This window comes from Centropristis striata, chromosome 7 (genome assembly GCF_030273125.1).
Source record: "Centropristis striata isolate RG_2023a ecotype Rhode Island chromosome 7, C.striata_1.0, whole genome shotgun sequence".
Lineage (NCBI taxonomy): Eukaryota > Metazoa > Chordata > Actinopteri > Perciformes > Serranidae > Centropristis > Centropristis striata.
Genome location: NC_081523.1, coordinates 25,071,116 through 25,095,916, shown reverse-complemented (window position 1 = coordinate 25,095,916; position 24,801 = coordinate 25,071,116). Strand labels below are relative to the sequence as shown.

The 24,801-nt window shown below is 40.9% G+C and overlaps 1 protein-coding gene across 4 annotated transcripts in view; it reads left to right on the top strand.

The window, feature by feature from the left end:
• Positions 1-24,574, top strand: part of slc20a2 (solute carrier family 20 member 2) — a 53,750-nt gene extending 29,176 nt beyond the window's left edge. For 3 of the 4 annotated variants that reach the window (XM_059336317.1, XM_059336320.1, XM_059336318.1), the window contains exons 2-11: positions 1,640-2,211; positions 5,113-5,253; positions 6,142-6,227; positions 8,071-8,167; positions 8,351-8,470; positions 10,114-10,347; positions 10,688-11,327; positions 11,517-11,702; positions 15,612-15,696; positions 19,852-24,574. In XM_059336317.1, the coding sequence (XP_059192300.1) occupies positions 1,923-2,211; positions 5,113-5,253; positions 6,142-6,227; positions 8,071-8,167; positions 8,351-8,470; positions 10,114-10,347; positions 10,688-11,327; positions 11,517-11,702; positions 15,612-15,696; positions 19,852-20,016 (2,043 nt within the window). In that variant the 5' untranslated portion in view covers positions 1,640-1,922 and the 3' untranslated portion in view covers positions 20,017-24,574. Of the gene's footprint in view, positions 1-1,639; positions 2,212-5,112; positions 5,254-6,141; positions 6,228-8,070; positions 8,168-8,350; positions 8,471-10,113; positions 10,348-10,687; positions 11,328-11,516; positions 11,703-15,611; positions 15,697-16,303; positions 16,389-19,851 lie in introns of all 4 variants that reach the window. The other variant, XM_059336319.1, reaches the window with a different exon arrangement.
• Positions 24,575-24,801: the final 227 nt, after the last annotated feature.

Sequence of the window (24,801 nt, the reverse complement as noted above, 5' to 3'; positions counted from 1 at the left end):
AGAAAAAGCTATGTTTAATGGCAAGTTAAGCTACAAAGGCCTGCCAGATGGCTCTGTCAACAAGACCAAAGTTATCTGCAGTTTCTGTCGATTTGAACTGCTTTACCAGCGGAGGACATCAAGTCTTAAATACCATTTGCCAGCAAAGCACACAGCTAATGCAGACAGCCCCATTCATTAGCCCCGACACATTTAGCTTGCAGCAGTTAACATCGTGGAGGACAAGGGCCCACATTAAATATTTCAGATAACATCAATTTACACAGGGTTCATACAATGTCTTGAATGTGTACTTAATTAAAGGCATTGTGTTTTGAAGGTTTGAAATATGCTTTATACTATTAATAATATAATAATATATAGCAACATTAAATAATCAGGATCAAAACACACAATCAAAGTTAATAATACAATAATTAATTGTGTCAATTGATTGTCATATATTTAGATGTCATGATCAGGGCTTTGAGAGATTGGTAATGTTTGGCTCCGGTGCCTTAATTTTGCTATTAAAAAGCTGTATGAACCTTGTTAACATGTGAAATAATGATCTTGTCATCCTTATTTTATTTTAAGTTGCAGCAGTTAAAGTTTTGTACACAAGCATTATTTATTTTACAAAAGATGCACACGATGACTAGATTTGTTTTCTCTACTGTATTATCAGTTTATTTACCTGAACCTCAAAAGTGCAGCTGTGTGAACTGATCCCACCTCTCGCAGCAGTAAAATATCACTGCTGATGTTCTTACTGCATTGCAGTCTTAACTTAAATCCATGCACTAAGTTTTTTTTTATTCTGTACTGCAGCAAAGCTTTGGTTTTTGTTTGAAATTGTACTCCAAAGCTTGTTACAAAACCTGTGTGTGCTTTTGATTGTCGCCCAGCGAGCGCCGTAGCATTTGATGCAGTGAGGCTGAAAGAGCAAAGATTAGAAGGCTAATGCAATTTGCCATACAAACCTCCAGCAGCCTGTCAGTGAGACTGGCCCTTGGTTCAGTAAGACCGGCGTGATCAAGCTACTTTTAAAAAGTGCTACAATATTGTGATGCAAAACATTTGATATCCTTGGTAATTCAGCCTGTCATCAGTTTGGCATCACTGTGTCAGACATGAAGGTGATGGTGGCTGAGATACTGTGGTGGTCTAATATAGCAACTCAGTCAATCAGATATCCCTTATAAAGGCTCTCTGGGTGTGTAGCAATGAGAAAAGCTGTGGAATAAAAGCATGTTTGCCAGAGACGTCAGCCACCCTGTTGTGCCAGGAAGAGCAGCGGGCGCTCTGAACGCTCTGATTTGATTTCTTTGAAGTGCAGACTGTGATGTGCTATTGTGGCTGTCTGAGATGTCCTCAGCTTTTCCCGCTGGAGTGCACTGCTCTCCGTTTCATCAAAGCCAGTTGTGCATCATCATCATCCATCCTGATTCCTTCACTTATTTTCATTCTGTTATGTGTGGGGGTTGTCTTCATAATCTCTCCTCCTCTCCCTCCTGTGGTCCCTCCCCTCCTTTGTTTTAGGTTTTCTGCAGAAGTCACAGGGAGGTGTTGTCAGACAGTAGCTGCTGTTAAACATGAGTAATCATGGCTTATGACACTAATCTGTTTCTGTGTCTCTTCTCTCTCGTTTCTGTGGCAGGTGAAGGATCGTGCAGACACACCGTCTCACACTAAGCTATGGAATGCTCCCTGCACCCACCATCACTAGTCTCCAATCTTTGGACTGAGCTCCAAACGCTTAGTTAGCGGCTGTGCTTCTCCCCTTGAACTCTTTATAACCAGGGGACGAAGAAAAGGAGCGGACTTACCTTAAGTCCTCCGCTAAAAGCGCACAGAGCACCTCTTTTTGAAAAATAGAATATTTAAGCTATTTTTTGTTGTTTTTCTTCGCTTGGATTTTTTTCTGGTGAAATCATATCAAGATGGATCTGGAGGGGTATCTGTGGATGGTCATCCTTGGCTTCGTCATTGCCTTCATATTGGCCTTTTCAGTGGGCGCAAACGATGTGGCCAATTCTTTTGGCACGGCGGTGGGGTCCGGCGTGGTCACGTTGAAGCAGGCCTGCATCCTGGCATCTATCTTTGAGACGCTGGGCTCGATGCTGCTAGGGGCCAAAGTGGGCGAGACGATCCGAAAGGGCATCATAGATGTCAACCTGTACAACGAAACGGTGCCCGTACTCATGGCCGGGGAGGTCAGCGCCATGGTCGGTGAGTTGATCTAATCATTTCAGTTCTTCACTTACTGAAAACTTTAGTCAGTTTCTGAGAGTGCTTGAAATTCTTGAAAACACTTTTTACACATTTTAATGCTGTGGTCAAGGTTTGAAAAGTGCTTTGATTTTTAATGGACCTGAAATAAAGTTTTTAGAGGATGCCACTTATACGTACACTTTATAGGATGTCTACTTGCAACCAGGTGACACATTTTGAAACATAAAAAACTTTGTTGTGCTTTCCTTAGTTTCCCTATTTTATATATGTAAAGTGAAAATCTTTGTGTTTTGGACTGTTTGTGAGTTAATGATGAAACAAAACCTTTGGAAATGTCACCATGGGTAAGAATAAACAACAGATTTATCTGATGATGACAAAATATATCAGTTGTTTGCAGGGTGAAATATCCCTCTAAGAAAACATTTGCTGATAATGTTGTTTAGGAAATTATTTATCTGGATAGATAAGTATTCTACTGCGAGGACATTTAAAAAAAAAATTCCAATCACACATTTTACAGCCAGTCATCTAATTGCTTGTTTTGTCCGAACAACAGTCAGAAACCCACAAGAATTAACAATCACATAAAATCCTCACATATGAGAAGCTGGAACCAGTGAAAGTTGTCTTTTTTGCTTGATAGATAATACAAATAATAAATTATCGAAATTCTTATGATCAACTAATAGTTTCAGAAATGAAGCATTTCAGCTCTAACATGTATTTTTATATACAATTTAATGTATTTGAGTTATTGTGGGGCGGCTTTGCCATTCCTTCTATTAATACACATTTACTGGGTAATTTGAACATGTGTTGATTTATGTTTCTCACTATAAACACCTCCTGTGCAACATTGCTCAAGTGTTTTTTTCATATCCTGACCTGAGGGCAGACACAATATAATTTCAGACTATTTTAATAGTTGTAACATTCACACTTCTCCTGTAAGAATACTGATACTGAATCTAGGTACAAACAGCTCTGAAATGCTGAGTCCATGCTGCAGGCACACTGCCCTCTCAACGTCCGTAGTGTTACATGTTTGAGATTTTCCCCAAATGAAAAAGCTTCTGCAACTCTTAGTCTGACCTTATTAAAAAGAGGTGGTTGCCTGGTTTGTCTATTTTTTTGACTGTTGATAAGTTAGGTGGTCTTGAAAATGGGGAAGAAAGCGGGGTAAACAGAAAAAGTATAAATTGATGAAGGAAATATTTAAAAAGCCTTTAATATAGTGGCTAAATCATAAAAATGTCAAAAAGGACAAACTGGGTGATAATTAAAATGGGTTACAATATCGTGGGATAAAAAAATAAAAAAATAAAAAAAATCATAAAAATGTCAACATGTTTCAACCACTGTAGCTGTTAATCTCGGCTTTAAAGCCACTATAGTACAGGATTCTTAATATTTTCTTCCCCATTTTGTAATATTTCTTGTATTTGCAGTGCCTGGATAGCCTTGCTATTTGTGGCTCCGTTTTCCTTTTTTTGCTCACAAATCAATCAAATCTAAACTGCTAAATTATACAACTCTAGCAGTCTTTTGTGCTCAAGTTGGTAAAAGATCATTTGAAGAACATTAGCATTTGTTTTTCTGGACTTCTCTTAGATTCATGAGAGATGACAAAATGGGTTTTTTTATAGCCGTGCAAAGTTTGAAAGCAGCCTTCTCACAAGGAAAGGAAAAAGTTTGTGAAACTTTATTAATATTAACTGACCTTGCAGCATGTAAACATTTCCAGAGAAAGGCCTGCCATTGTCTTTTTACAGTGAAGCACAAGCAGGAATTGTTGTGTATCAACAGTAGCATTACACATCAACATTAGATTACCTCAGTAAATGAATGGTGCAGAACGGAAAACAATGGGGCTCCCGTTGAGACAATGCCATTTTAATGACAGAGTGACTGCTGGGAAATGGCGATAAATAAAGCAACATCATGCACAGGGGATTCCCGTGTAGCTGAAAATTCAGGTGTAACGGGCCGCCACAAGTGAATGTTCAGGGAAACCCTCAACAGTTTATCTCAAACAGGAAACATTCACTGGCTTATTGTTTATAGAGAAGTTTTAACTTCTTGAATTGATTAAATAAAAGCAGGAAAATACTTTGATTTTGTCCAGCAGGTTTTTATGTAATCACAACGCAGTATATACTGTACTGTAGCCCGTACACACTTTTCAGTGTCTAATTTAGACCTTTGAGACTCAGAGGTCTTATAATTCAAATCATGGACATGTTGCGTGAGAATAAATTGACCTATGGGAAAAGATTGTTGCCCTCTGGAATTTTTGTGTCAATAAATCAATTGTGTCTTGATAAATTATTCATAATGTTCTCTATGCTGTTTGTCCTAATGAGCGCCTTTCTACCGCTTCATTTTTGCAGCAGGCTTTCAGTGCATCTCAAAATATGCTTTTGCCAACGATATTCTCATATGTGAAGAACACTGCAATTACTGTCTCCCATTTAGCAATTTTAGATTCCAGGTCTTTTTATGATGATGTTTACAGTGTTACATGTGCAAGTGTTTGAACTTTCTGAGAGCTAGTCTGTGCTGATGGGGGATAATGTGTCGGCAGTTTTGAAATTATACTGGAACTTAAAATACAAGTTAACTCATGCTAACCTTACAACCAGAACACACCTAAAGCAATCATTTAGAATTTAAAACAGCACTTAAGATGTCACATGCCGTCATAATCCAGCTTTTACAACAAAAAGTAGCATGGTGTCATTTTTAGCACAGAAATGACTCAATGATGTAATACATTTATGTGGTGTTGTTTTCTCTAGTTTGCAGATTAGACTTCTTTTTGTTCCAGAACTACATTTTTGTTGGAGAAAATAATGAAAACTAAAAAATGTTAATATTTGTCTGTTTGGATCACAGGGTCAGCCGTCTGGCAGCTAATCGCCTCCTTCCTCAAACTGCCCATCTCTGGGACTCACTGCATTGTTGGTGCCACCATCGGCTTCTCCATGGTGGCCATCGGCACCAAGGGCGTGCAGTGGATGCAGCTTGTCAAGATTGGTAAGAGCTAGAGGCTGTTGGAGACCAGTGAATGTGTGTGTGTGTGTGTGTGTTTACAATATTCACTGTGTAGCCTCATGCTTGCATATGTATATCTATGGTGTACATATCATGTGCATGTAATGTCACCATTGAAAAGTGACAGAATGTAAGTGCTACAGTGCTTGACCACATGTGTATCAATGCACCCAAGATGCAATGAGGGCAGATTATGATTTAATTGGCCAAATCACCACTGGAGTTGGTCAGCAACACATTATGACCACATCAAATGAAAGCGTTAAAGCAATAGCATTTTATTTATCAATATACAACAACTAACACCGGACTGTAAACAAATTTGTGTCAAAGATAAGTGCTGGTTCATCTGTTGGCATGAAATCGAACTCTAGTACACAACATTCAGAGCATATGTATGGCTCAGAGCTGGGATTGCCTCCACACGGTTCTCATTATTATTCCTAAATCTTTACATATGGACGCTTGGTCAGAACCCTTAGTTTCACTTTTTAATGTACTGGGTAAGTGTCCACAACTCACAGACACTAACATGCATGTGCCGCCGGACTGTCTACCACAACAAAGAACAGAGAAACTCAGATTACAGCACATACAGAGGGAGTGTCACTTCTTTTTCTGGACTGGATACTTACTTTACATAGCAAATAGTTGCTTAATACTATATTTTATGTTCTGAATGTCATGTGGAGCGCCTTTAAGAGATGTAAATTCATTCTGGGAAATGTAGGAAATTACTGAGTCACGTTGGAATAAGATGGCAACAAAAAGACAGTTGTAACACTCGATCATCGCTGCCTGATGATACTATATCAATGGGTGATTGTAGTCTGCTGGTATTTCTGATGACGTTTTCTCCTCCCTCTCCAGTGTCGTCATGGTTCATCTCCCCCCTGCTCTCTGGACTCATGTCTGGACTCCTCTTTCTGCTCATCAGACACTTCATCCTCAACAAGGTGGGCTCTTATTATTATAATACTTACTTAACCTATACATAAAGAAGCACGAAACCATCCTGATTGAATTTATAGGTTCTTATTTGTATTTCTGGTCCGATATTTTTAACCTCAAACATTTAGGTTGTAAACCTTTAAATCAGATCACTGGAACTAGCCATAAAAAATACATTTTTATGACTGTCCATGAAGTGGAGGGTTGGAGGAAGTCTTTCCACTGGTTTAAATACCAGAATCCAGACACAGACATACACGTGTTCACACAGACCTGTCCAAAGAACTTCAGCACAGATAAATCCATTTGATTTGGCAACACCCGCAGATCTGTTGTTATGTAACAGGCAATCTCTGGCAGACCAGGAAGAGAAAAGTGTTGCCGACCATCCTGAGGTCACGACTGCAGGATTATGTGTGAATGAGTCACAGGACGATTTATTGCTGTATGGCTGGGTCAACTTCAGGATGAGTTTATCTTTGTCTCTGCAGGCTATTTGCATCAGGAATATTTAATCATTATATTTATACTGCGTTAAGACTGTAAACCTTAGTAGGTTGGTCATATTGCATATCGGACTCCTCATAATAGTAAAGCACACGTTGTGCAAGAGTGAATTGTTTTACTTTATCACCTGTTTCACTATTTCAACACCTTTGGGTTGACCTAAGCTGAACTTGTAACCACAATAACAAGTGGTTTCATCAGGTTTTATCAGATATCTGCAATATGTAACATAATCAGTAGCATTGTCATCATCACAATGAGAGAAGTTCACTCAGGAGGCCAGATCTCCTCTCCCAAAAGAGAAGGGCTGAATCTCACTTAAATGTCCCTCCCAGCTCCCTTACAATGATAACATAAAAGGATTTACCTTGTATGATATCTAACTTTAGTGGATCATAGCATATGGGGTATGGAATTAATCTGCTGATGCTCCGGTTCAAAACTAGCCCAGCTTTTCTCAGATCTCAGATTTTAAGCCAAAGGCCATGAAATCAAGGAGGAGAGAAGCAAAAGTGAATTCAATGGATATTCAGATAAGTCAGTTTAAAGGTCACACAGCATAAGTAAGACTGGGTCATATATGTAGGTGACAGAAATATCACAATATCAGTCACATTATTTCAAACACTGCTAAGTAGGCAAGTAATTATTGTTTTATAGATATATATATATACACAATGTTGAGAAAAATGTTGAGAATAAAGTCAACTTTTTGTGTTTGGTAAAGTAGAATGATAGCTACAACCTGATTTTCCTCAATACGTCTTATATATGTCTAAAATATTCAAAAGAAATTACATAAAAGCAGATTTTCTCAAAACAATAGTTGTGGTAACCTACTACAACAACAGCTCATTTATGTGTAGGGGGATTTTAGTACTACTACACCCTTAAATATTGTGGTTATTGCTCATTTTATGACATTGATGAAAATCAGGTTGTAGCTTGCAGTCTACCTAACTGTTGGATAGATGAGCCATTTCTCTAAAACAATGTTCCTCTGATGACTTATTGGGTACAACCAATCTGTTAATATCTTTCCAACTTAACCGAACACAAAAAGTTGACTTTATTCTCGACATTGCTTCCTCTGTTATGCATTACATCAGACACAACTCGTCATAAAACTGAAACCATATTTAATTATTTTGGTTTTTAATTGCAAATTTACTTGGAGTCATTCATCTTGTGAAACAGTGACAATGTTAGATCCTACCATATCACCATGGAATTAGAAGTTGAGAAAGAAGGACTTATCGTTGCAGCACAGAAATGAGCTCTATATATATCTCACCATACCATAAAGTGTACTAAAAATCAATCTGTGTGTTTGCTACACAGGATGACTCTGTTCCCAACGGCATGCGAGCGCTGCCCCTCTTCTACGCCTCTACTATTGGGATCAACACGTTCTCCATCATGTACACTGGAGCCCCATGTAAGTGCAGTCAGTCTGAGACACTCTGTTTATTTCGTCTGACACCAACATACGATCAAATTATCATCTCAGTCTTCATTTGTTCTCTCAACATTCCTTTTGAAGGTGTGAGATTAAACTATTAAAACTAGCAGGATGTCATGTTCATATACCTGTGTGTGTCTGTGTGTTCATCCATTGCAGTGCTTGGGTTGGAGATGCTACCTGTGTGGGCCATCTTTCTCATCACTTTAGCTGGCGCGCTGATATGTGCGGGTGTCGTCTGGTTTTTCGTCTGCCCCTGGATGAGGAGGAAAATAGCAAGTAGGTATCTGTGTATCGGTGTGTGTGTCCGGTCTTTCTCACGCCATCTGAAAGCCCACGCTCTGACCCGGGCCTAACAACAGAGCCTCAGCCTCCGTTTGCACACTCTGTGCTCTGACACCAAAAAAGGGATGCCAACGGATGTGTTTTCTCGTTGGCCTCTGCCAGAGCCACTTAAAGCCACCAGAAAAACCCTGTGAACTCTGTGTGGTGCTCCCAATGCTTCCCTGAGACACTTGGATTTTTTTAGGCTACTTGGCCAGATATAAGGGGGTAAGATCATAGCCCGCAGTGTAGAAAGCTTTCACATCAAGGTTAGGAATTGTTTCCCTAATGGGAAAATCAGCCTGCAGCAAAGCAGACAACACTTTAAAGCACACGACATGTTAAATAAAACAGTGGAAAGAGCAGTAGGTGGAATAACTGAGAGAGTGGTGCACATATGCAAGGCAGCCTGTCTGTTAAATTCAACTTAATGTCATACAGGATAAATAAGAACTTCTGTTTCCTGCTACAATCCTAAAGAACTTTACACTACGGGGGCGTTTTATTTGTGCGATTAATTCACACTTTCTGCCACTTTTTTCGCACTGTTGTTTTTGTCATGAGTCATAAATATTACACAGCTTAAAAGCAACATACATTTTTTGCATCTGCTTCATTTTTCAGCCCCAGAGGTTGCAGCATAGTTCTAAACTTTAACAATAAAATGCATAGATGTATACTTAGAAGTATTCACAGCACCTCACTCGATACTTGATGAAATGGCTTCGGCTACACAACAGCTTACCTCAGACTGCCAGATGCTGCTCTGGGTCAATCGGTAATTGGTCCTCTGATGGTGCAAATCTATTCAAAGCTTTTATTGTTTCAACTGTGGCAAATTAAAATTGTAATGGTTTTGATGCAAAACTGCTGTTATTGAAGCGGAAACATTCAAACTGAGGCTTAAAATATAATTTTTTTCCTTTTCCAAACGTTCTTCGACATGGCACACGAGTGCAACCGATTCGACCTGTTGCTCAACACTTCGTGACCTCTGAATGCCTTTAAGGATTATAGACGATATTAACGGCCCTTATCTGGATATTGCTGTATCTGTCAAAGTGTAACAAGCAATGGCTGAGTTTATGTGTTTGTACTGAGGCGTGCTTCGAGGAATTTGGGGGGCATCAGGTTTGTCACCACTGGGATTAGTTTGGATCAGCTGATGGCTGTAATTGTGTTTGTGGAATGTTGCTGCATAGTTTCTCTTTTTCTGACCTGAAATAAGACGTTTTCTAATTGATTTTTTTTTTTTTAATGTTTTTGGTTTCAACAGAACATGCTTGGACAAATTATACTGAAAACAATATTATCTGTGTGCCAAATTAGTAATTAAGTTGAGAAACCCATGAATTGATTTAATCAGATTACGCTTTTTGGAAATCATCATAACTTTTCTGTTAAACCTCAGTCTTTTCGACGACGATGGGACTTTATATGTTTCACTGTTAATGATCTCACAGATATATTAGAATATAAGCCTGACATGTGAATAAAGTTGTGGTATGTTCCTCATAATTAGTATACAAGGCCCTGTTAGCATTGTTATTGTGATATTTTGTCTTTCTGGTGTTAATCCATCACTTGATTTCCTCCAGGTCGTCTAAAGAAGGAGCAGGCTCTATCCAGGATATCTGATGAGAGTCTGGACAAGATACCTGAAGAGGAGGAGGAGAGCCCCGTCTTCAAGGAGCTACCGGGGGCCAAGGGCACAGATGAGGCTGTGGTGCCGCTCACAGGGGGCAGCGGTGATCGGAGCACTCGTGACTCCAGTGGAGAGCTCACCAACCTGGCTAACGGAGGCAACGTCCTGCCAAATGGCAGGGTCTACGGTAAAACAAGACTATATGATTATTTGAGGTCAGTTGTCCGATGTATCTTTTTGTGAAGGACAAAGAGCACCAGGACAGTAACTGTGGTCCGGTTGAGAGGTTAGGGATATTAGGAAGAGAGAAAAAAACTCCAAAATAGGGTATTCCATACCTTTTCAGCCTAAAAACAGTAATTTTTACGCAAAAAATTAAATGGCTTCAAGTCCCTTTCAGGCTTAAAGTGCCAAATTTAGAAATGCAGCTTCTCTACAGTCTCCTTCTCTCTTTAGATCCCTTTTTAGTTTCTGTTAGTAGAAGAAGATGTAAATGCAAGTGAATACTTGAATCTTTTCTCCTTCAGGCCGGACCCACTCGATGACCAACGGTTGCCTCAAGTCACCCATCTCCAATGGCAGCTTCAGCTTTGATGGCCACATGCGCAGCGATGGCCAGGTGTACCACACAGTGCACAAAGACTCAGGTCTGTACAAAGACCTGCTTCACAAAATCCACCTGGGCCGCATGGATGACAGCGACCGCTCGGGCTCCAACGCCGGCCCGCCGGACAACAACTACCGCCTGCTGCGGCGCAACAACAGCTACACCTGCTACACAGCAGCTATATGTGGCATGCCCGTCCAACCACTCATTCGCACGGAGTCACGCGATGACAGTGAAAAGCTGGTGGGAGAGGGCGGAGGCGGCAGGAGCAACAGCGTGTCCTACTCTAAGAAGAGGGTGCGATACGACAGCTACTCCTCGTACTGTAACGCCGTGGCGGAGGCTGAGATCGAGGCGGAGGAGGGTGGGGTGGAGATGAAGCTGGCCACGGAGCTGGAGGGCGTGGACGAAGAAGGGGCTCCAGCTCCGATGCCTCTGGACGACCTCGCTGAGGAGGATCACGAGGAGAAGGATAAACCAGAAGTGTTCCTGCTTTTCCACTTCCTGCAGATCCTCACCGCCTGCTTCGGCTCCTTCGCTCACGGAGGCAACGATGTCAGGTGCTGACATTTCCACAACGCACTTGTCAAATAACATTACACGAGTAACATCAAATATTTTGTTATTCCTAAAATGTCTATCAGATTCTGTGCCAAACAAATCAACCAGCCTCACTCTGCTGCATTTCTGCCTCGCATAAATACTGGAATAGCTGCCTGAGGTTATAATCTGCTCTCTCATCTCCACAGTAATGCCATCGGGCCCCTGGTGGCGCTGTGGATGATCTACGATCAGGGCGGTGTGATGCAGGACGCCGCCACTCCCATCTGGCTGCTGTTTTACGGTGGCATCGGCATCTGCGCTGGCTTGTGGGTGTGGGGCCGCCGCGTCATCCAGACTATGGGGAAAGACCTGACTCCCATCACCCCCTCAAGGTGAGATCGCCACCGCACGGGAGAGAGTGTGTGTATCTGTGTCTGTATATATGCAAATAGGTGAGAGAGAAAAACTGTTTGTGGCAGAGGCAAACTTTTCCAACTCCAAAAAAGCCTCGACATGCTGACACACGAGTCCAGCAGGTGAAACAACGTTCTCGGTAAGTGTTGATGTGCACACAGTTGAACACACACAATGTCTTTAAAAAGGCTGTTAAAAGTTATTGAACAAGTAATTACAGTTCAACTGGCGTCTATAAATCCTCACTGTGCTGGCAGTTCAATGCACGAAGGCAGTACAATCACATGCTCTGTTGCCTCATGTGCTGCCTGTTTACAGGTACAGTAAACCTGACTCTGACTAATCAAAGGTATTTGTCTCAAGTGTGCACTCATTAACCACTCTCTACTTCCCAAACAGAGCTGCTGCTCCTGCTGCTGCTGCTGCTGCAGGGAAAAATACATTTTACTACACAGGCAACCTGCAAGTACAATGTTGTATTTGCATTTTCTGTCAGTTGCATCTGTCAAAGATTAGATTTGTAATTATTTGTTGATATCTCTCATCAAGAGGGTACACTAAATACAATTTGATTGATTACTTACATACAAAATGTAGAGATATTTCATGAATATGTTTTCTTTATTTATATTATTATTCATTCTGTCGATAGATAAATAATAAACATTAGGCTACACTAATATTATTAGCATTATAGGATTTAGCATATTATACTTTAGTTAGATGATGTCTCAAAAAGTTAGATGCAGTCATTTCCAAAATTCAAAATGTTTTTTTTTCTAACAAAATACTTTGCTTCAGTCTTTATTTTTTGCCATTTAGCCTTTCACAACAACATATTCACTGCAGTCAAAAACTGTTGTCTCTCCCTCTTGCTGCACATGGAGGGTCGATTAGCAATCTAACAGCTCCATAAATTGCATTAACAACAATAACAAAAAAATCTATTTCAGCTCAAACACTATTACAGTAAATCAATTAAAAGAAGTAATTTAATCAGATGAATCCCTTTATTGAATTTTAGGATTTTCTTTGAGGATTAAAACTTATTTTTTTAGGATAATAAAATTTGACAGCGGACATTTGAGGTTTCATTGGAAAACCTCATAGAGGACATTCTGTCCATAACTGGTAACCACACAGTCTCAAAGTTAATCTTTGCTAGAACAAATTCTTTACTGCTTTGTGCAGAAATCTACTGTGATAATGTTCTCTGTAGCTGCCCTTTGCATAGAGAATGAAGTCGGAATGATACACTCTCTATTTTTCACCAGCCCTTCAACTTATTACATAATATTTCTGAATAAATAAGTAGTCTTTTGGAGCACAACACATAAAGCCCTAGGGCACACTTCGTCCCACAACCTAAGCAGCGGACATCACGCATCCTCAACTACTGCTGCTCCTCTGTCCTTGAGATCGATCTTCCTCTCTCTCTGTCTTTCTCTTGCTGTCCCTTCGTCTTCCCACGCATTAGGTGAACAGTATGTATGTGTGTGTGTTACCTCAAGTACCGGTATGTTTGTGTGTATCGTGTCAGCTGGAGAAAGCTAGCCTCTATGCCTGCAGGTCGCTGTGGTGAATGCACTGTACGTGCACATGCATGCACACATATTATCGTGTGTGTGTGTGTGTGTGTGTGTGTGTGTGTGTGTGTGTGTGTGTGTGTGTGCGTGTGCGTGTGCGTGCGTGTGCGTGTGTGCGTGCACTCTGTTTCCTGGCAGAGACATCACACAGGGTAACAGGAAGTTGTTTGGCATTCTGGATGAAGAGAAATAAAGCAGGAAGGGTGAGGGAGGGGCGAACCACAGTGGGAACCCTGGCTTCTCTCCTCCAACCGCAGGGAGGGACGCCAGTCTGACTCCTTCTCTTTGCGCTTTTCTTTTTCCCCTCTGTCCTCCTCCTACCCTCTCCTGTAAATCTCTATTTTTGCGGTTAACCCTTGTGTTTTTCTCCTTGCCCTCACTTCTTCCTTTTCTTCATTCCTTCCCATTTTCGTCTCCTCGCTGCATCTTTATGTCTTGCTTTTTAGTGGCGTCTCACCTTTAAATCTTTCCCTCTCTTCCACAAAGTCCCGCGATTGTTCTCGCTCTCATTATTTCCCCCTCTCTCTTCATTTCTCCTTCTCCTTGGCCCCTCTCTCTTGCTGTGTGCCTCCCTTTCTTTCGTTCTTAATCACCCTCTTTCCATCACCAGCTTAGTCTTTTGCCAGGACTCAAAGACAAATTTGCTCTGGTCCACAGTTGTAAAGGCTCTCCTTCCTCCAGTGTCTGTTTCCATGCATCAGTCTGACAAAGAAGTTTGTTTGGGGCAAGGACAGGAAAGTGCGTCTGTGTGTCTGTACACTGTGAAGGCACGGCTGGCACTTGGACAGTGCTGTGTATCACAGCAGTAAAAACTGTTTCAAACCCAAAATGTGGATTTTCAGTTTTCCTGTTGAACTACTACAGGGACTGACTGCTGCACATCTATCTGGCCTCACCAAGTCTCTCTGTGATGAGCTCATCCTGTGTGGCACACTTATATAATTGGCTCGCTTCACAAATGTTTATAGTTGGCCTTAGAGTTGGAGTGTCTGCTTATCTGCAGCAGACTGGGATGCTGACAAAATGTGACTGTCCTGAAAAAAGACTTCTCTCCTCTGTCATTGCTGATGAATTGGCCTTTTTCACAGAAAACATTTTGATTCGTCAGAGTAGGGAAATTGGAAAGTCAAGAGCTCACATCACAGTTTCTGGTCAAAGTTGCACACGGACAAACAAATTAAACATGAGTGCGTTAATGGAAGTGAAAAACATTAAATATAAAATTAGACAGGGTTAGGAATAGGTCTGATTTTCAACATTAACTGGTGTTTCATACACAATCACTTATATTAACCAGATATTGTATAATATATTTAAAAAATTAAGTATGAACAGTTGGTAAAATAAACAAAGTGACATACAGAAAATGTAGCATTTAAAGTAGTAATTTAGATGTGATGATACAGGGTTAGTGAGTCTGGAAAGTTTTCCTTGAAAGTGCTTGAAAAGTGCTTGAACTTTACTCTTAAAAAGCTATACTGTCCCTGTAATAAGGGATTACTTCCTTATTTACACTTTTGTTGTGTGTTCTTTAATGCATCTTGGGCATTTTTTTGCATTGTTAGTGAGCATTCACCAGAGAAGTGAAAGTAAAATGAGAAGAAAGAAAGAATGAGACAGAGACATGCTACGTCACGTCTTCAACCCCTACCCCACCAGGACATCACACACCAGTCTTAATTATTTCTGCACAGGCAGTAAGGACGAACATCCTTTTACAGATGGGTAAAAGTGATGTTCAGGATTGACTCGAGTCAAATCATTAGAACACTGCTGGGAGAGCTATTGGCCCTCGCTGTTCATGACCAATTAAATGTCAACAGTGTCTGTCCCCAGAGCCTTACCTCACTGTTGATGGGAGATTGATGGTAAAACTAAAGCTTTGCCTGTGTTCCTGGCTTGTTGTATAAGGAGTACCAGCATATCTACATTTTCAGGCAGAACTAAGATGTCTTTGACGAACGACTTTGTCTGTTATTTTCTCACCTAATGCATTTTCTGTCTTGCCCCTGGATTCAACCAGTGTGTTCGCTGGTAATGAATTCACTGTCTCGTACTGACATTAAGGGATCTGATATAATTGCTGTCTTTCCTGTTTGTGTATGTGTTTTTCAGAGAGAGATGGGTGTGTGTTTATCGTATATCTTGTTTCCTTTTCCTGTGAATGTTGAACGTACTTTAAAGAACTGTTCTATCATGGTTTTACTTTGAATGTGGACCGTGCCATCAGCAGCACACTCCAGACGTTACAATGAAGGATCTCTCTTTGTTCCCCCCTCCTCTCCCCTCCCTCCTCCACAGTGGATTCACTATTGAACTGGCTTCTGCAGTCACAGTCGTGTTTGCATCCAATATCGGAATCCCTGTCAGTACCACGCACTGCAAGGTATGACTGAGTGGCCCCCCAGCTGGCCTCTCAACTGCCCTCCAGGCCTTTCCAGGGGACAGGGAGCTGACGCTGCCTCCCAGGGCGTCGGGCTGGAAATACTCACACAACTTTAGTCTCGCAAATTGATAATTCAGTAGATTTTTTTGGACCATATTTATGCAATCTAATCTGTGCCCTTTTTCTGCAAAGATGCCCTGATAAAAAGTATTTCATCAGATAGCAAAGATTCCTTTCTTTGCATTAAAAGACAATCAGACATTTCGAGTGGTGCCCAGACCGCCCCAGGCAGCAGTGTGCAGCCCCTCTCCCCTGTTTTTTTCCCCAGGAACATCGGCTCCAGGCTGGAAGATGCGACAGACTCACTCCAGCCCCAACCCTCCCACTGCTCCCTCCACATCAACATGGTGTCTCATGCTCTGTTTCATTTCCGCCAACTCTCTTCCATTTTTGCCCTCTCAGCACTGGCATGGTTTGGTGTGTGGACTCCCCAGCCCCGCCCCCACCACCAGCCTCCACCCCCGACCCCACCTGCCACACTTGTTTTCCACTTTTTTACCTCTCCCTCTCCATCTTTCTCTGTCTCTCCACTCATCTGTCTTTACAGCGGATTTTGCATTGAAGTAATGAGTGCGCTAACAGTGCTTGTTGCATCAAATGTGGGCATCCCAATAAGCTCCACCCACTGCAAGGTATTGGTGTCCTTGGTAGTGAAGCCACTTCATCGCTTCACCTGTAGCTTTCAATCGCCAAAGCCAATCACAACTCCCGAAGTTGCTTTTTTGATCTCTCGTGCAGTTTTCCTCCGGTAATAAACCCTCCATGTTTGCCTTAAAGGGGACCTTTTGTATGAAAAATTTTGAAATTTGATGCATGCTTATTAGATATAGAATAGTATGTCACTGTATCTATTGAACCGTACTTTTTGGAGCAGAGACATTTTCTTTTCGTAAATAGTTGAGACCATGGACCATATAAAAGAAGTTAAAGTGCCTTACTGGGGATTTCCACCGGACGCGTTACTGCAGCAGCACGTCTCCACAGCGTTTTTGCTGCGTCTTGTCAATTCACACCGGACGCGTTACTGCAGCAGCACGTCAGTTTAGCGAGCCGGCCGTATACACGCGAGATAACGAGATCACGCGATAATCCTGACCATACGGGAGACCGCAAGCTCCCGTGATAAACTTTAAACTCTATTTATACAGTCTATGGATAAACTGTGTGTATAAAGTAAACAACAACAACAAAAACCAACTTACTTTGCTTCTCTGAGGTGAAAGATATGTTGATCTGACCATCTATCCTTATAAAAACAATATGTTATGTCATAAATGATTGTATGATGTTCCACTTCAACAATTAGTCTCTTGTCTTCCGTGTCGCCGATCCTCTGAGACCCTTTGATTGATTGATTGCCGATCTGGTGCCCCGGTCATAACATAATGTTGATGTGAAGTAGTTTTAGGCTGCATGAACTGCGTATTGTGTTTTATTTTGAAAGGGGCGGAAGTGTTTTACGCTGAATCTGAGTCGGACTTCCTTTCTGGTGCGATCTGCTCTGTTGAGATTCACGCGAGTTGGCAGCGTCTCGCGGAGAAATAGAAGTCCTACCTAATGCTCGCGTAGAGACGATGACGCGACGCTGCAGTAACGTTACGCTACGCGCCCGGTGGAAATGCTCTCATTGATTAGAGTGTTACCTATTTGCAACGTCATACGCGACGCTGACGTTACGCTGCAGTAACGCGCCCGGTGGAAATCAGGCTTAAAACTTGCATTCTTTTTAATGACCGGCAGGGGGAGACTTTTTTTGGCTGCATTGTATAGAAGTCTATGAGGAAATTGTTATATTTCTCACTTGATTTATTGTCTCAGCAAACATTCTCATAATGAGTTTATGGTCTCAATCGCTGGTTTGAAGACTTCAATACAGCATAATGTTAATTTTGTATATTATGGTCCCATTTAGAATAAAATAGATGAAAAAGCAGGGTGTGCTTTAGGTGTGGCTACCTTGTGATTGACAAGTTGCAACCACAGCAACCTGTCAATCAGGATAGAGCCATAGCAATGCATACCCATGGCACTGTACATTTAAATAGCGGCAAACTTGTCTTTTGGTAAATCTCAAAGTATAGAAGCTAACTTTGTTAGCAGCGTCTTCGCATGGTGCAGTCAAGAGCCGGATGCAGTCAGGTTGCTGTTAAACAAACGAGATAATGCATGTTAATTAGTGTGTGTCAGAGGTGCTGGTACACAGGTTATGTTGGACGAAGATCGGCAAGCTGTTTTCTCTTGATTACTCTAGTCTTTATGTAGCTAAGCTTACTTGCTGCTAACTATAGCCTCGTACTTAACAGACAGACAGAGTAGTATTGATCTTGTGTAACTCAGACAGAAAGCAAATAAACATTGCATTCAAATTGGGATTTAAACAAGGGTTTTTACTACGTAATAGCTGCATCTGTGAAACGTAAAAGTAGCATGACACTTTTTAAAATAAAAACTTCCAATATGTCAACAGTCTGCTGAAGGAAAACTGCACAAGACTCAAAACTGATATTTAATCGCTGATGATCAATTTGTCTAAACATCATTATCATCCAGACCTCATTTTCACTTCTCACCTCCTCGTACCCCTGTCACTCCCCTAATTCCTTGGATAATTAACTGCCAATTTGCTAAATGTACTGATGGTTAGAGATATATTACTGTGGTGGTTATCTGACTTGATTTAATGATTGTGTGGGAGACGTGCACAGACGCTGTTGGACGAAATCTGTACTTTAAAAATGCTAATGAACTTGTGATATAGTTTCTCAATTTTAAGAAATGTTAACAGCAACTTTGACATTTTCAGAAAGTAGCCAACAACATCTGTAAACATCTCCCAGAGAGAGAGAGTGAGTGTGAAGGAGCAGCGCTGGGCATCCATTTGGTTTTGTCTCACTTCAGATTTTCTTTTATGTTATTTGGCTCCTTCACTTCTGTGCAGATCAAACTGAATTGATGCCCAGCGCTGGCGAGATTATGTGCAGTGACTAGTTGTTTCAAAAGCTCTACAGGCAGTCAGCAGCACAAACACTGAGGTCACACTGAGTTCAGGCTTTGCTGCTGCATGCCTGACATACTACAATTGGCTGTAAACAAAAATCTTGACCACAAAGTTTAGATATTGTTCCACACAGGCTTTTTGAAAGACGGCTTAGAATAATGCTAATTACCCAAATGCAGAAGAAGTAATTTAACTTTCTGAGAAGCAGAAAGTCGGCCTGCATTTCCTTCTTAACATCGAGTTAGACCGACCTATCGACCACAAACGCCACCGGCCTCTATTGACCTTCCACATTTAGTCACGAGTGTGACAGAAGGCGTCTCGTGTTTCTCTGGCCGTATAAGAGCAGGCACAGTTTAACTCCCGCCCACCTGCAGAGTCATAACTGAAACCAGTCACTGCACATGCCACTCCAACACACTCGTGATTGAAATGTGTTCTCTCCAAACTTATTCCTACTGTTCCGATTTGGTTACTTGAATAAAGGTGAGAGACTAGTTTATTTGTGGATGTCTGACATGAGCAGGAAGAATTAAATTAGCTGAGAAAACCAAAAAAAATACACCAGAAGTGCTCATTTCAGACGTCCATGCCCAGAAATTCAATTTAGGTAGCAGTAACTTTTACAATCTGCTTGCTCGGACTAACACTGCTCCGACATTTTGAACCAAGCTGGTTCTGAAAAGCTGAAGGCTGGTTGCAGGCTTTTCATTTCGTTATGTTGAGTCATATCATGTTTTTGTTTATATCTGTGGATCTTTTTGGTCTGCTGAAGTATTATAATTATTTTATTCTAACAAAAATATTGATAATGCATGTGTAATCATCTTACAAAACAATAATTACCATATATTAAATCATCAAAAATTACTTTTAACTTTAGCAAATCAAATCTCTCAAAGTTGGATGGATAAGAAATGGCTAAACATGCAGTATGTAAAAAGTAGATGAATACAAGCTGACATAATGTGAAATGATCAGCAGAAGAAAAGCCTGAACAACCTGCAGCTCTTCACATTGACTTTGCCTTCTTTAAATATTTTGTTCTGTTCCGCTGCTGATTGTTTTCTCTCTCCCTCCCTGGCTGCGGCCTCCAGGTGGGCTCGGTCGTGGCTGTCGGTTGGATCCGCTCCCAGAAAGCGGTGGACTGGCGCCTCTTCAGGAACATCTTCCTGGCGTGGTTCGTCACGGTGCCCGTGGCCGGCCTGTTCAGCGCCGCCGTCATGGCCCTGTTCGTCTACGGCATCCTGCCCTACGTGTGAGGGCGCACGGCTGGGAGGGAGAACAGAGGAGGAAGAGAGAGTCGTAGAAAGAGAGACAGAGAGGGAAACTTGGGTAAAAATCACAGCTCAAGTGTCAGGGGTGCAGATAAAAGAGGAGGAAATAAAGAGAGGAGGAAGAGAAGGAAAGGAAGCAGCAGAGGTTTACAGATGGACTTGGTTGTACTGTGGATGTGAGGAGGGTTGGTTCATATGCTGCCTGGCTCCGTAGTCCAGAGATCTTTTTTGACTCATTTGAGTTTCTGATCGGTTTTTATTTATTCTTTTTTTTTTTTTTGGGTGCATAAGAAAGCGTGTAACCAACGTGTTCACCGTACCATTCAATCTGCTGTAAATATGACAATAATAGGGAGATTTCCAGTAACTACTAACAACAATTGTGGTTGTTGGAGAAACCGTGGCGGCCATTTACTGTCTCTTCATTAATCAAAAAAATAAAAAGACGGCACACGACTGAAAAAAATCCTGCACATCTAAACTGCAGTAAAACTCGATCTTCGTGCCTGCAAACCCAGGTAGCAGTCGGTCAAGTGCTCATTAATATAGTTCCAAAATGCCAGAAAAAAACCTGTACATATTGTTGTATTAGACTGTGATTTGTTGTATCGCGGCTTGCTTTAAAAAAAACAACTAAGAAAAGATGTGCGTGTGGTAAACCAACCCATCCATCATCTCACTTTGACATGCTAGCCAGGTACAACTAGGGCCAAAAGGAAAGGACGTCTCAGAGAGGGGTGGTGGGACTGTCACTCTGATTTTTTTTCTCCACATGATACCACAGAAACCTGATTTGCTAAAGAGTTGATTTTTGTCAAGAGCTCCCGTATGTTTTTAGAGATAGATCTCATATTTTTTAATGATGTAATATACTGTAATTTGTACTGTAAATAATGTCCTTAAAGAGTTTTGGGGAGGCGGGATGGGGGGGGGGTCATGGTTTGTTTTTAACATAGTATGGAGTGGGGGGGTGGGGGGCTCGTCACTCCTTCATGATGTCATATTATACAGTGTGTTTCCTCCCAGAGAACGCACACTATGAGCACACACACTTGACAGGCTGCTGTTTTTCCGAGGTTTGCAGAAGTATATTGATTGGAAATAGTATTTAAATTTACAAAGTTATTATTCTCAGCAGAGAAAACTGGAGATATTTCATTCCTTCTAGAAGACTTTATCGCATCAGTAAATTCAACACTATCAGCAGAAAGTTGTTAAATGTTTAGGTGTGTTTCGAGAGATTTAAAGTTTTAGAGGTTTAGGTGCAGCAGAAGCCAAAACACTAAAACTGAACAGAGACAAAAGCGCTCATATGGTCCCATAAAACGTTCACATATCTTCATCCGTATGCCTTTGTTTTCATATCTACCACTCAGCTACTGGAGTCATTTCCTCATATTAAAGGCTCCCTGCCAATGACGGACCTCTGCCCTGTCCACATCGGGGTCATTTCAGATCTCACACCCGTCAGATTACTTGTCTTAGTCCCAGGGTTGATCTGTTTCTGTAGCCCTGAACCTCGGTGTCAGCCTTTTGTCACGTCAAGACGGCGATTCTGTGTCATATCAAACACCTTGTATTTTAACTCAGCCAGTTATGCAGAGGTGGAACGATAAAAGGGGAATCCAACCCCAGCCACACGTGTAGCTCCTCAAACTGTTTGAACTGTAGAAGCATTTAGTGTATTGATCACGTGTGTTTCAATCAAAGTGCTAAAGGTTAGCTAGTCATCATAGGGTCAAGTTTTGGGCTGAATCGAAGCCCAGCGAGGTCACGAAAATATCACAAGACTTTTTGTCTTCGGATCATGTTGAATTAAAGCGTATGAGGGGGATAGAACTGATCATCACCAGCTTTTTAACAGGGTCACCTGACCTGTAGATGAACAAAGTCTAAAGCTTTTTTTATTTGAACAAACTCAATGCCAGGTGTTGCAAGTTTTTTTTTTGTTGTTCTCGTGGTGTGTTTCCTAATTTTTTTTTTCTTCTCATGAACAAATCTATGCTTAAGTAGCCACTTGCCTTGTAACATTGTGTTTTTCTTTTGTGCAGATACAGTAAAATAATTAAGTACTGTGGTGTTTACATGGTAACCATATTGTAGAGTATCTGAAAAAAATGTTGCCTAATGATGCCAATGAAAGACAAACTATTAACCATGATTTTTTTTAAATGCAAGTTAAAAAAAAATAACCTGAAGTGTCTAGAGAGAGAAAGAGAGCGAGAGCAAGTGTGCATGCGACGACTCGTTTATTTTGTCGTAGCAGTCGTGCTAATCATGGTCCCGTCACTTTACACTGCTACTGCAATGCGTTGACGCTACATGTATGGGTGCAATTCAGTAATGAAGAGAATGACTTAGAGAAATTTCATCCAGACTATATATTTTTCTACCATATCTGAGTTTTAACCTGGGTGAGCTTCCAGACACTGTGGAGGACACACTGCGGGGTTGATGGGGACACTGGAAAACAGGGACTAGTTGTTATACGATCACCATGATACTGAGAAAACGGTCTTATTACAGGAGAGTCTCGCCTCGCTGGTGCCATGTGCCACACTTCCTCCCAGCCCAGTGTGTTCTTCTAACATGTAGATTGACGTGTCGGTTGCCAATAGATCAGATTTTTAAATTTACCATTTTTATTTTTGAATTTTAGATGAAAACACTTTGTAATTTTGTTTCCCTACTGCTTTTGATCATGAGCTGTGACGGCATCTTGCTAAAACCAGGACGACTGCTCGCCGAAGCAAAAAAATCTCTACTCTCTACTATGTAGTAGTCGAGAAACTTAAATCTTAAACTCGGTAATGGATAACTGGACTGTGAGGACATTTGTTTCCTTGTTCTGGCAGGTAACCACTCTTGAAGCTCGTACCCTTTCATTCTTCCATGAGGTGTGTGTCACACAGGGGGCTGCACAGAGCTGGTGTGTTCAAATTCTCTTTGTGCACTCTGCACAATGCTGTAGGAAGTCAATCAGATGTTTCACTATTGTCATAAAAGCAAGCTAATGTAACTGCTAACATCTGTATAAAAGAGATCACCTGATGGAGAAAAAAACTTTCAGATTAGCTTCTGTTCCACTAGCTTTAAATCCTCAGTGTTTTGCCATAGAGAGTTTTTATATTGGTCTCAAAAAAAAAGCTGATGGTTATTTTGTTCATATTCTAATATAAAGAAGCATGTAACACTATTAGTAACATTTGAGCACCATGTCATTTATCCAAGATTAAACAATTATTTTGTTAGCATGTAATAAGTAGTTAAACCGTTGTTGTCGAGTGCTAAGAAAATAATGTTAGTAATCATATTTCAGCTGGTGAAAGCTGCTCTATGGCAAATGATAAGATCTGTCTGCAGCTGGTGGATGTTTGTTTCTCTTGTGTTTAGTTAAGCAAACAGTTACATGAGACACTTTCCTCATGTTGGATTATGAGTTTTGCTGGACTGAGGTCAAACATCTGGTTTGTTCTGTATCACCAGGCTCTGCTTCCCCTTCTGTAACTCACACTGTCATCTTTTTATGTTTTTTCATGCATTCTCAGTCCTGATAGGCCAAAAGGGACGCACTGCTCAAGACAGGGAGGAAAGGTGAAAACCGCCTTCTGGTGACGGCGTTAAACATATCTGTACAATAGTTTAAATTCTCTCATGTTAAATTTTAATTAAAGCAGCTAATGCTACATGGAAAATGTTAAAGTGGGATTAACTATATATTAAAGCCCCTGAAAACTTGGTTTCAAATTTGACATATTTTTGTATATTATTAAATATTAATAAAGCCCATTTTTTGTTGTGTTCACGTCAAACGCAAAGCCAGTTTTTGTGTGGTGCGTTTACATACAAAGAAACTAAGTTGTACTATTCTCGCAAGTCAAATTTTTTTCAAACTTGAGCCACAAAGCCCATCGGCGTTAAGATTTTCCTGCTTAGCATAGAATTGTCCTGATTGAGCCAAACTCCATTCAGAAAACAAGCATTTTAAAAGTTGTTTGCTTGTTGTCTTGCAGATGTGTAAAAACGTGTTAATTCATTCTTTCAGGCCTGTCTGGATCAGGATGTAAAGATTTTGGCATCCTTTTGATTTGTTCGTTATTTAATCACAGCAAAGTCTGCTTGTTTTGGGTTCAAACCGCTGTAGTAGCGGTTCATGGAGAAGGCGGAGAAATTAACAGAACTGTGTGCTCCTCAAGATGATGTTATGAACTGATTAGACCATAACCTATATGTGGGACTTCCACAACTGGTAAAAAGCAGCAATCGAAGAAATTTAAGCCATGATTGATGGTAGAAATAAATTTATATCTACACTGTCATGGGAATAAACAAACCTGATCAAACTGAAAAATAGGGTGAACATTAGCTTTGCATTTGAAGTGAACACAACATTGAAATTGAAGTTAGCACTCACCTTTTCCAACAAAAGAGCCACGCCCACTTCAGAAATCTGTCATGTGAAATAACCAAAACTTTGGCAGAAAATAGTGTGTTTATATAAGACAATCACTCATAGCAGAATCTGATTTTTTTTTTTTTGGGGGGAAAGAAATAAAACTTTTCAGGGCCTTTAAATGAGTCATACCTCTTTGGGTCTAGTTATATTATGAATTACAGATAAAAACTATCTTTATTCATACATTATTTAAATATTATATCCTGAAATCCAATAATTGTGCAAGTAAATTTTAACCTTTAATAAAAGAAACTGGCTAGGTATGAACGCCGCCACTAGATGGCGCAGTCCGACACTTTCCCTCCCCGTAGAGA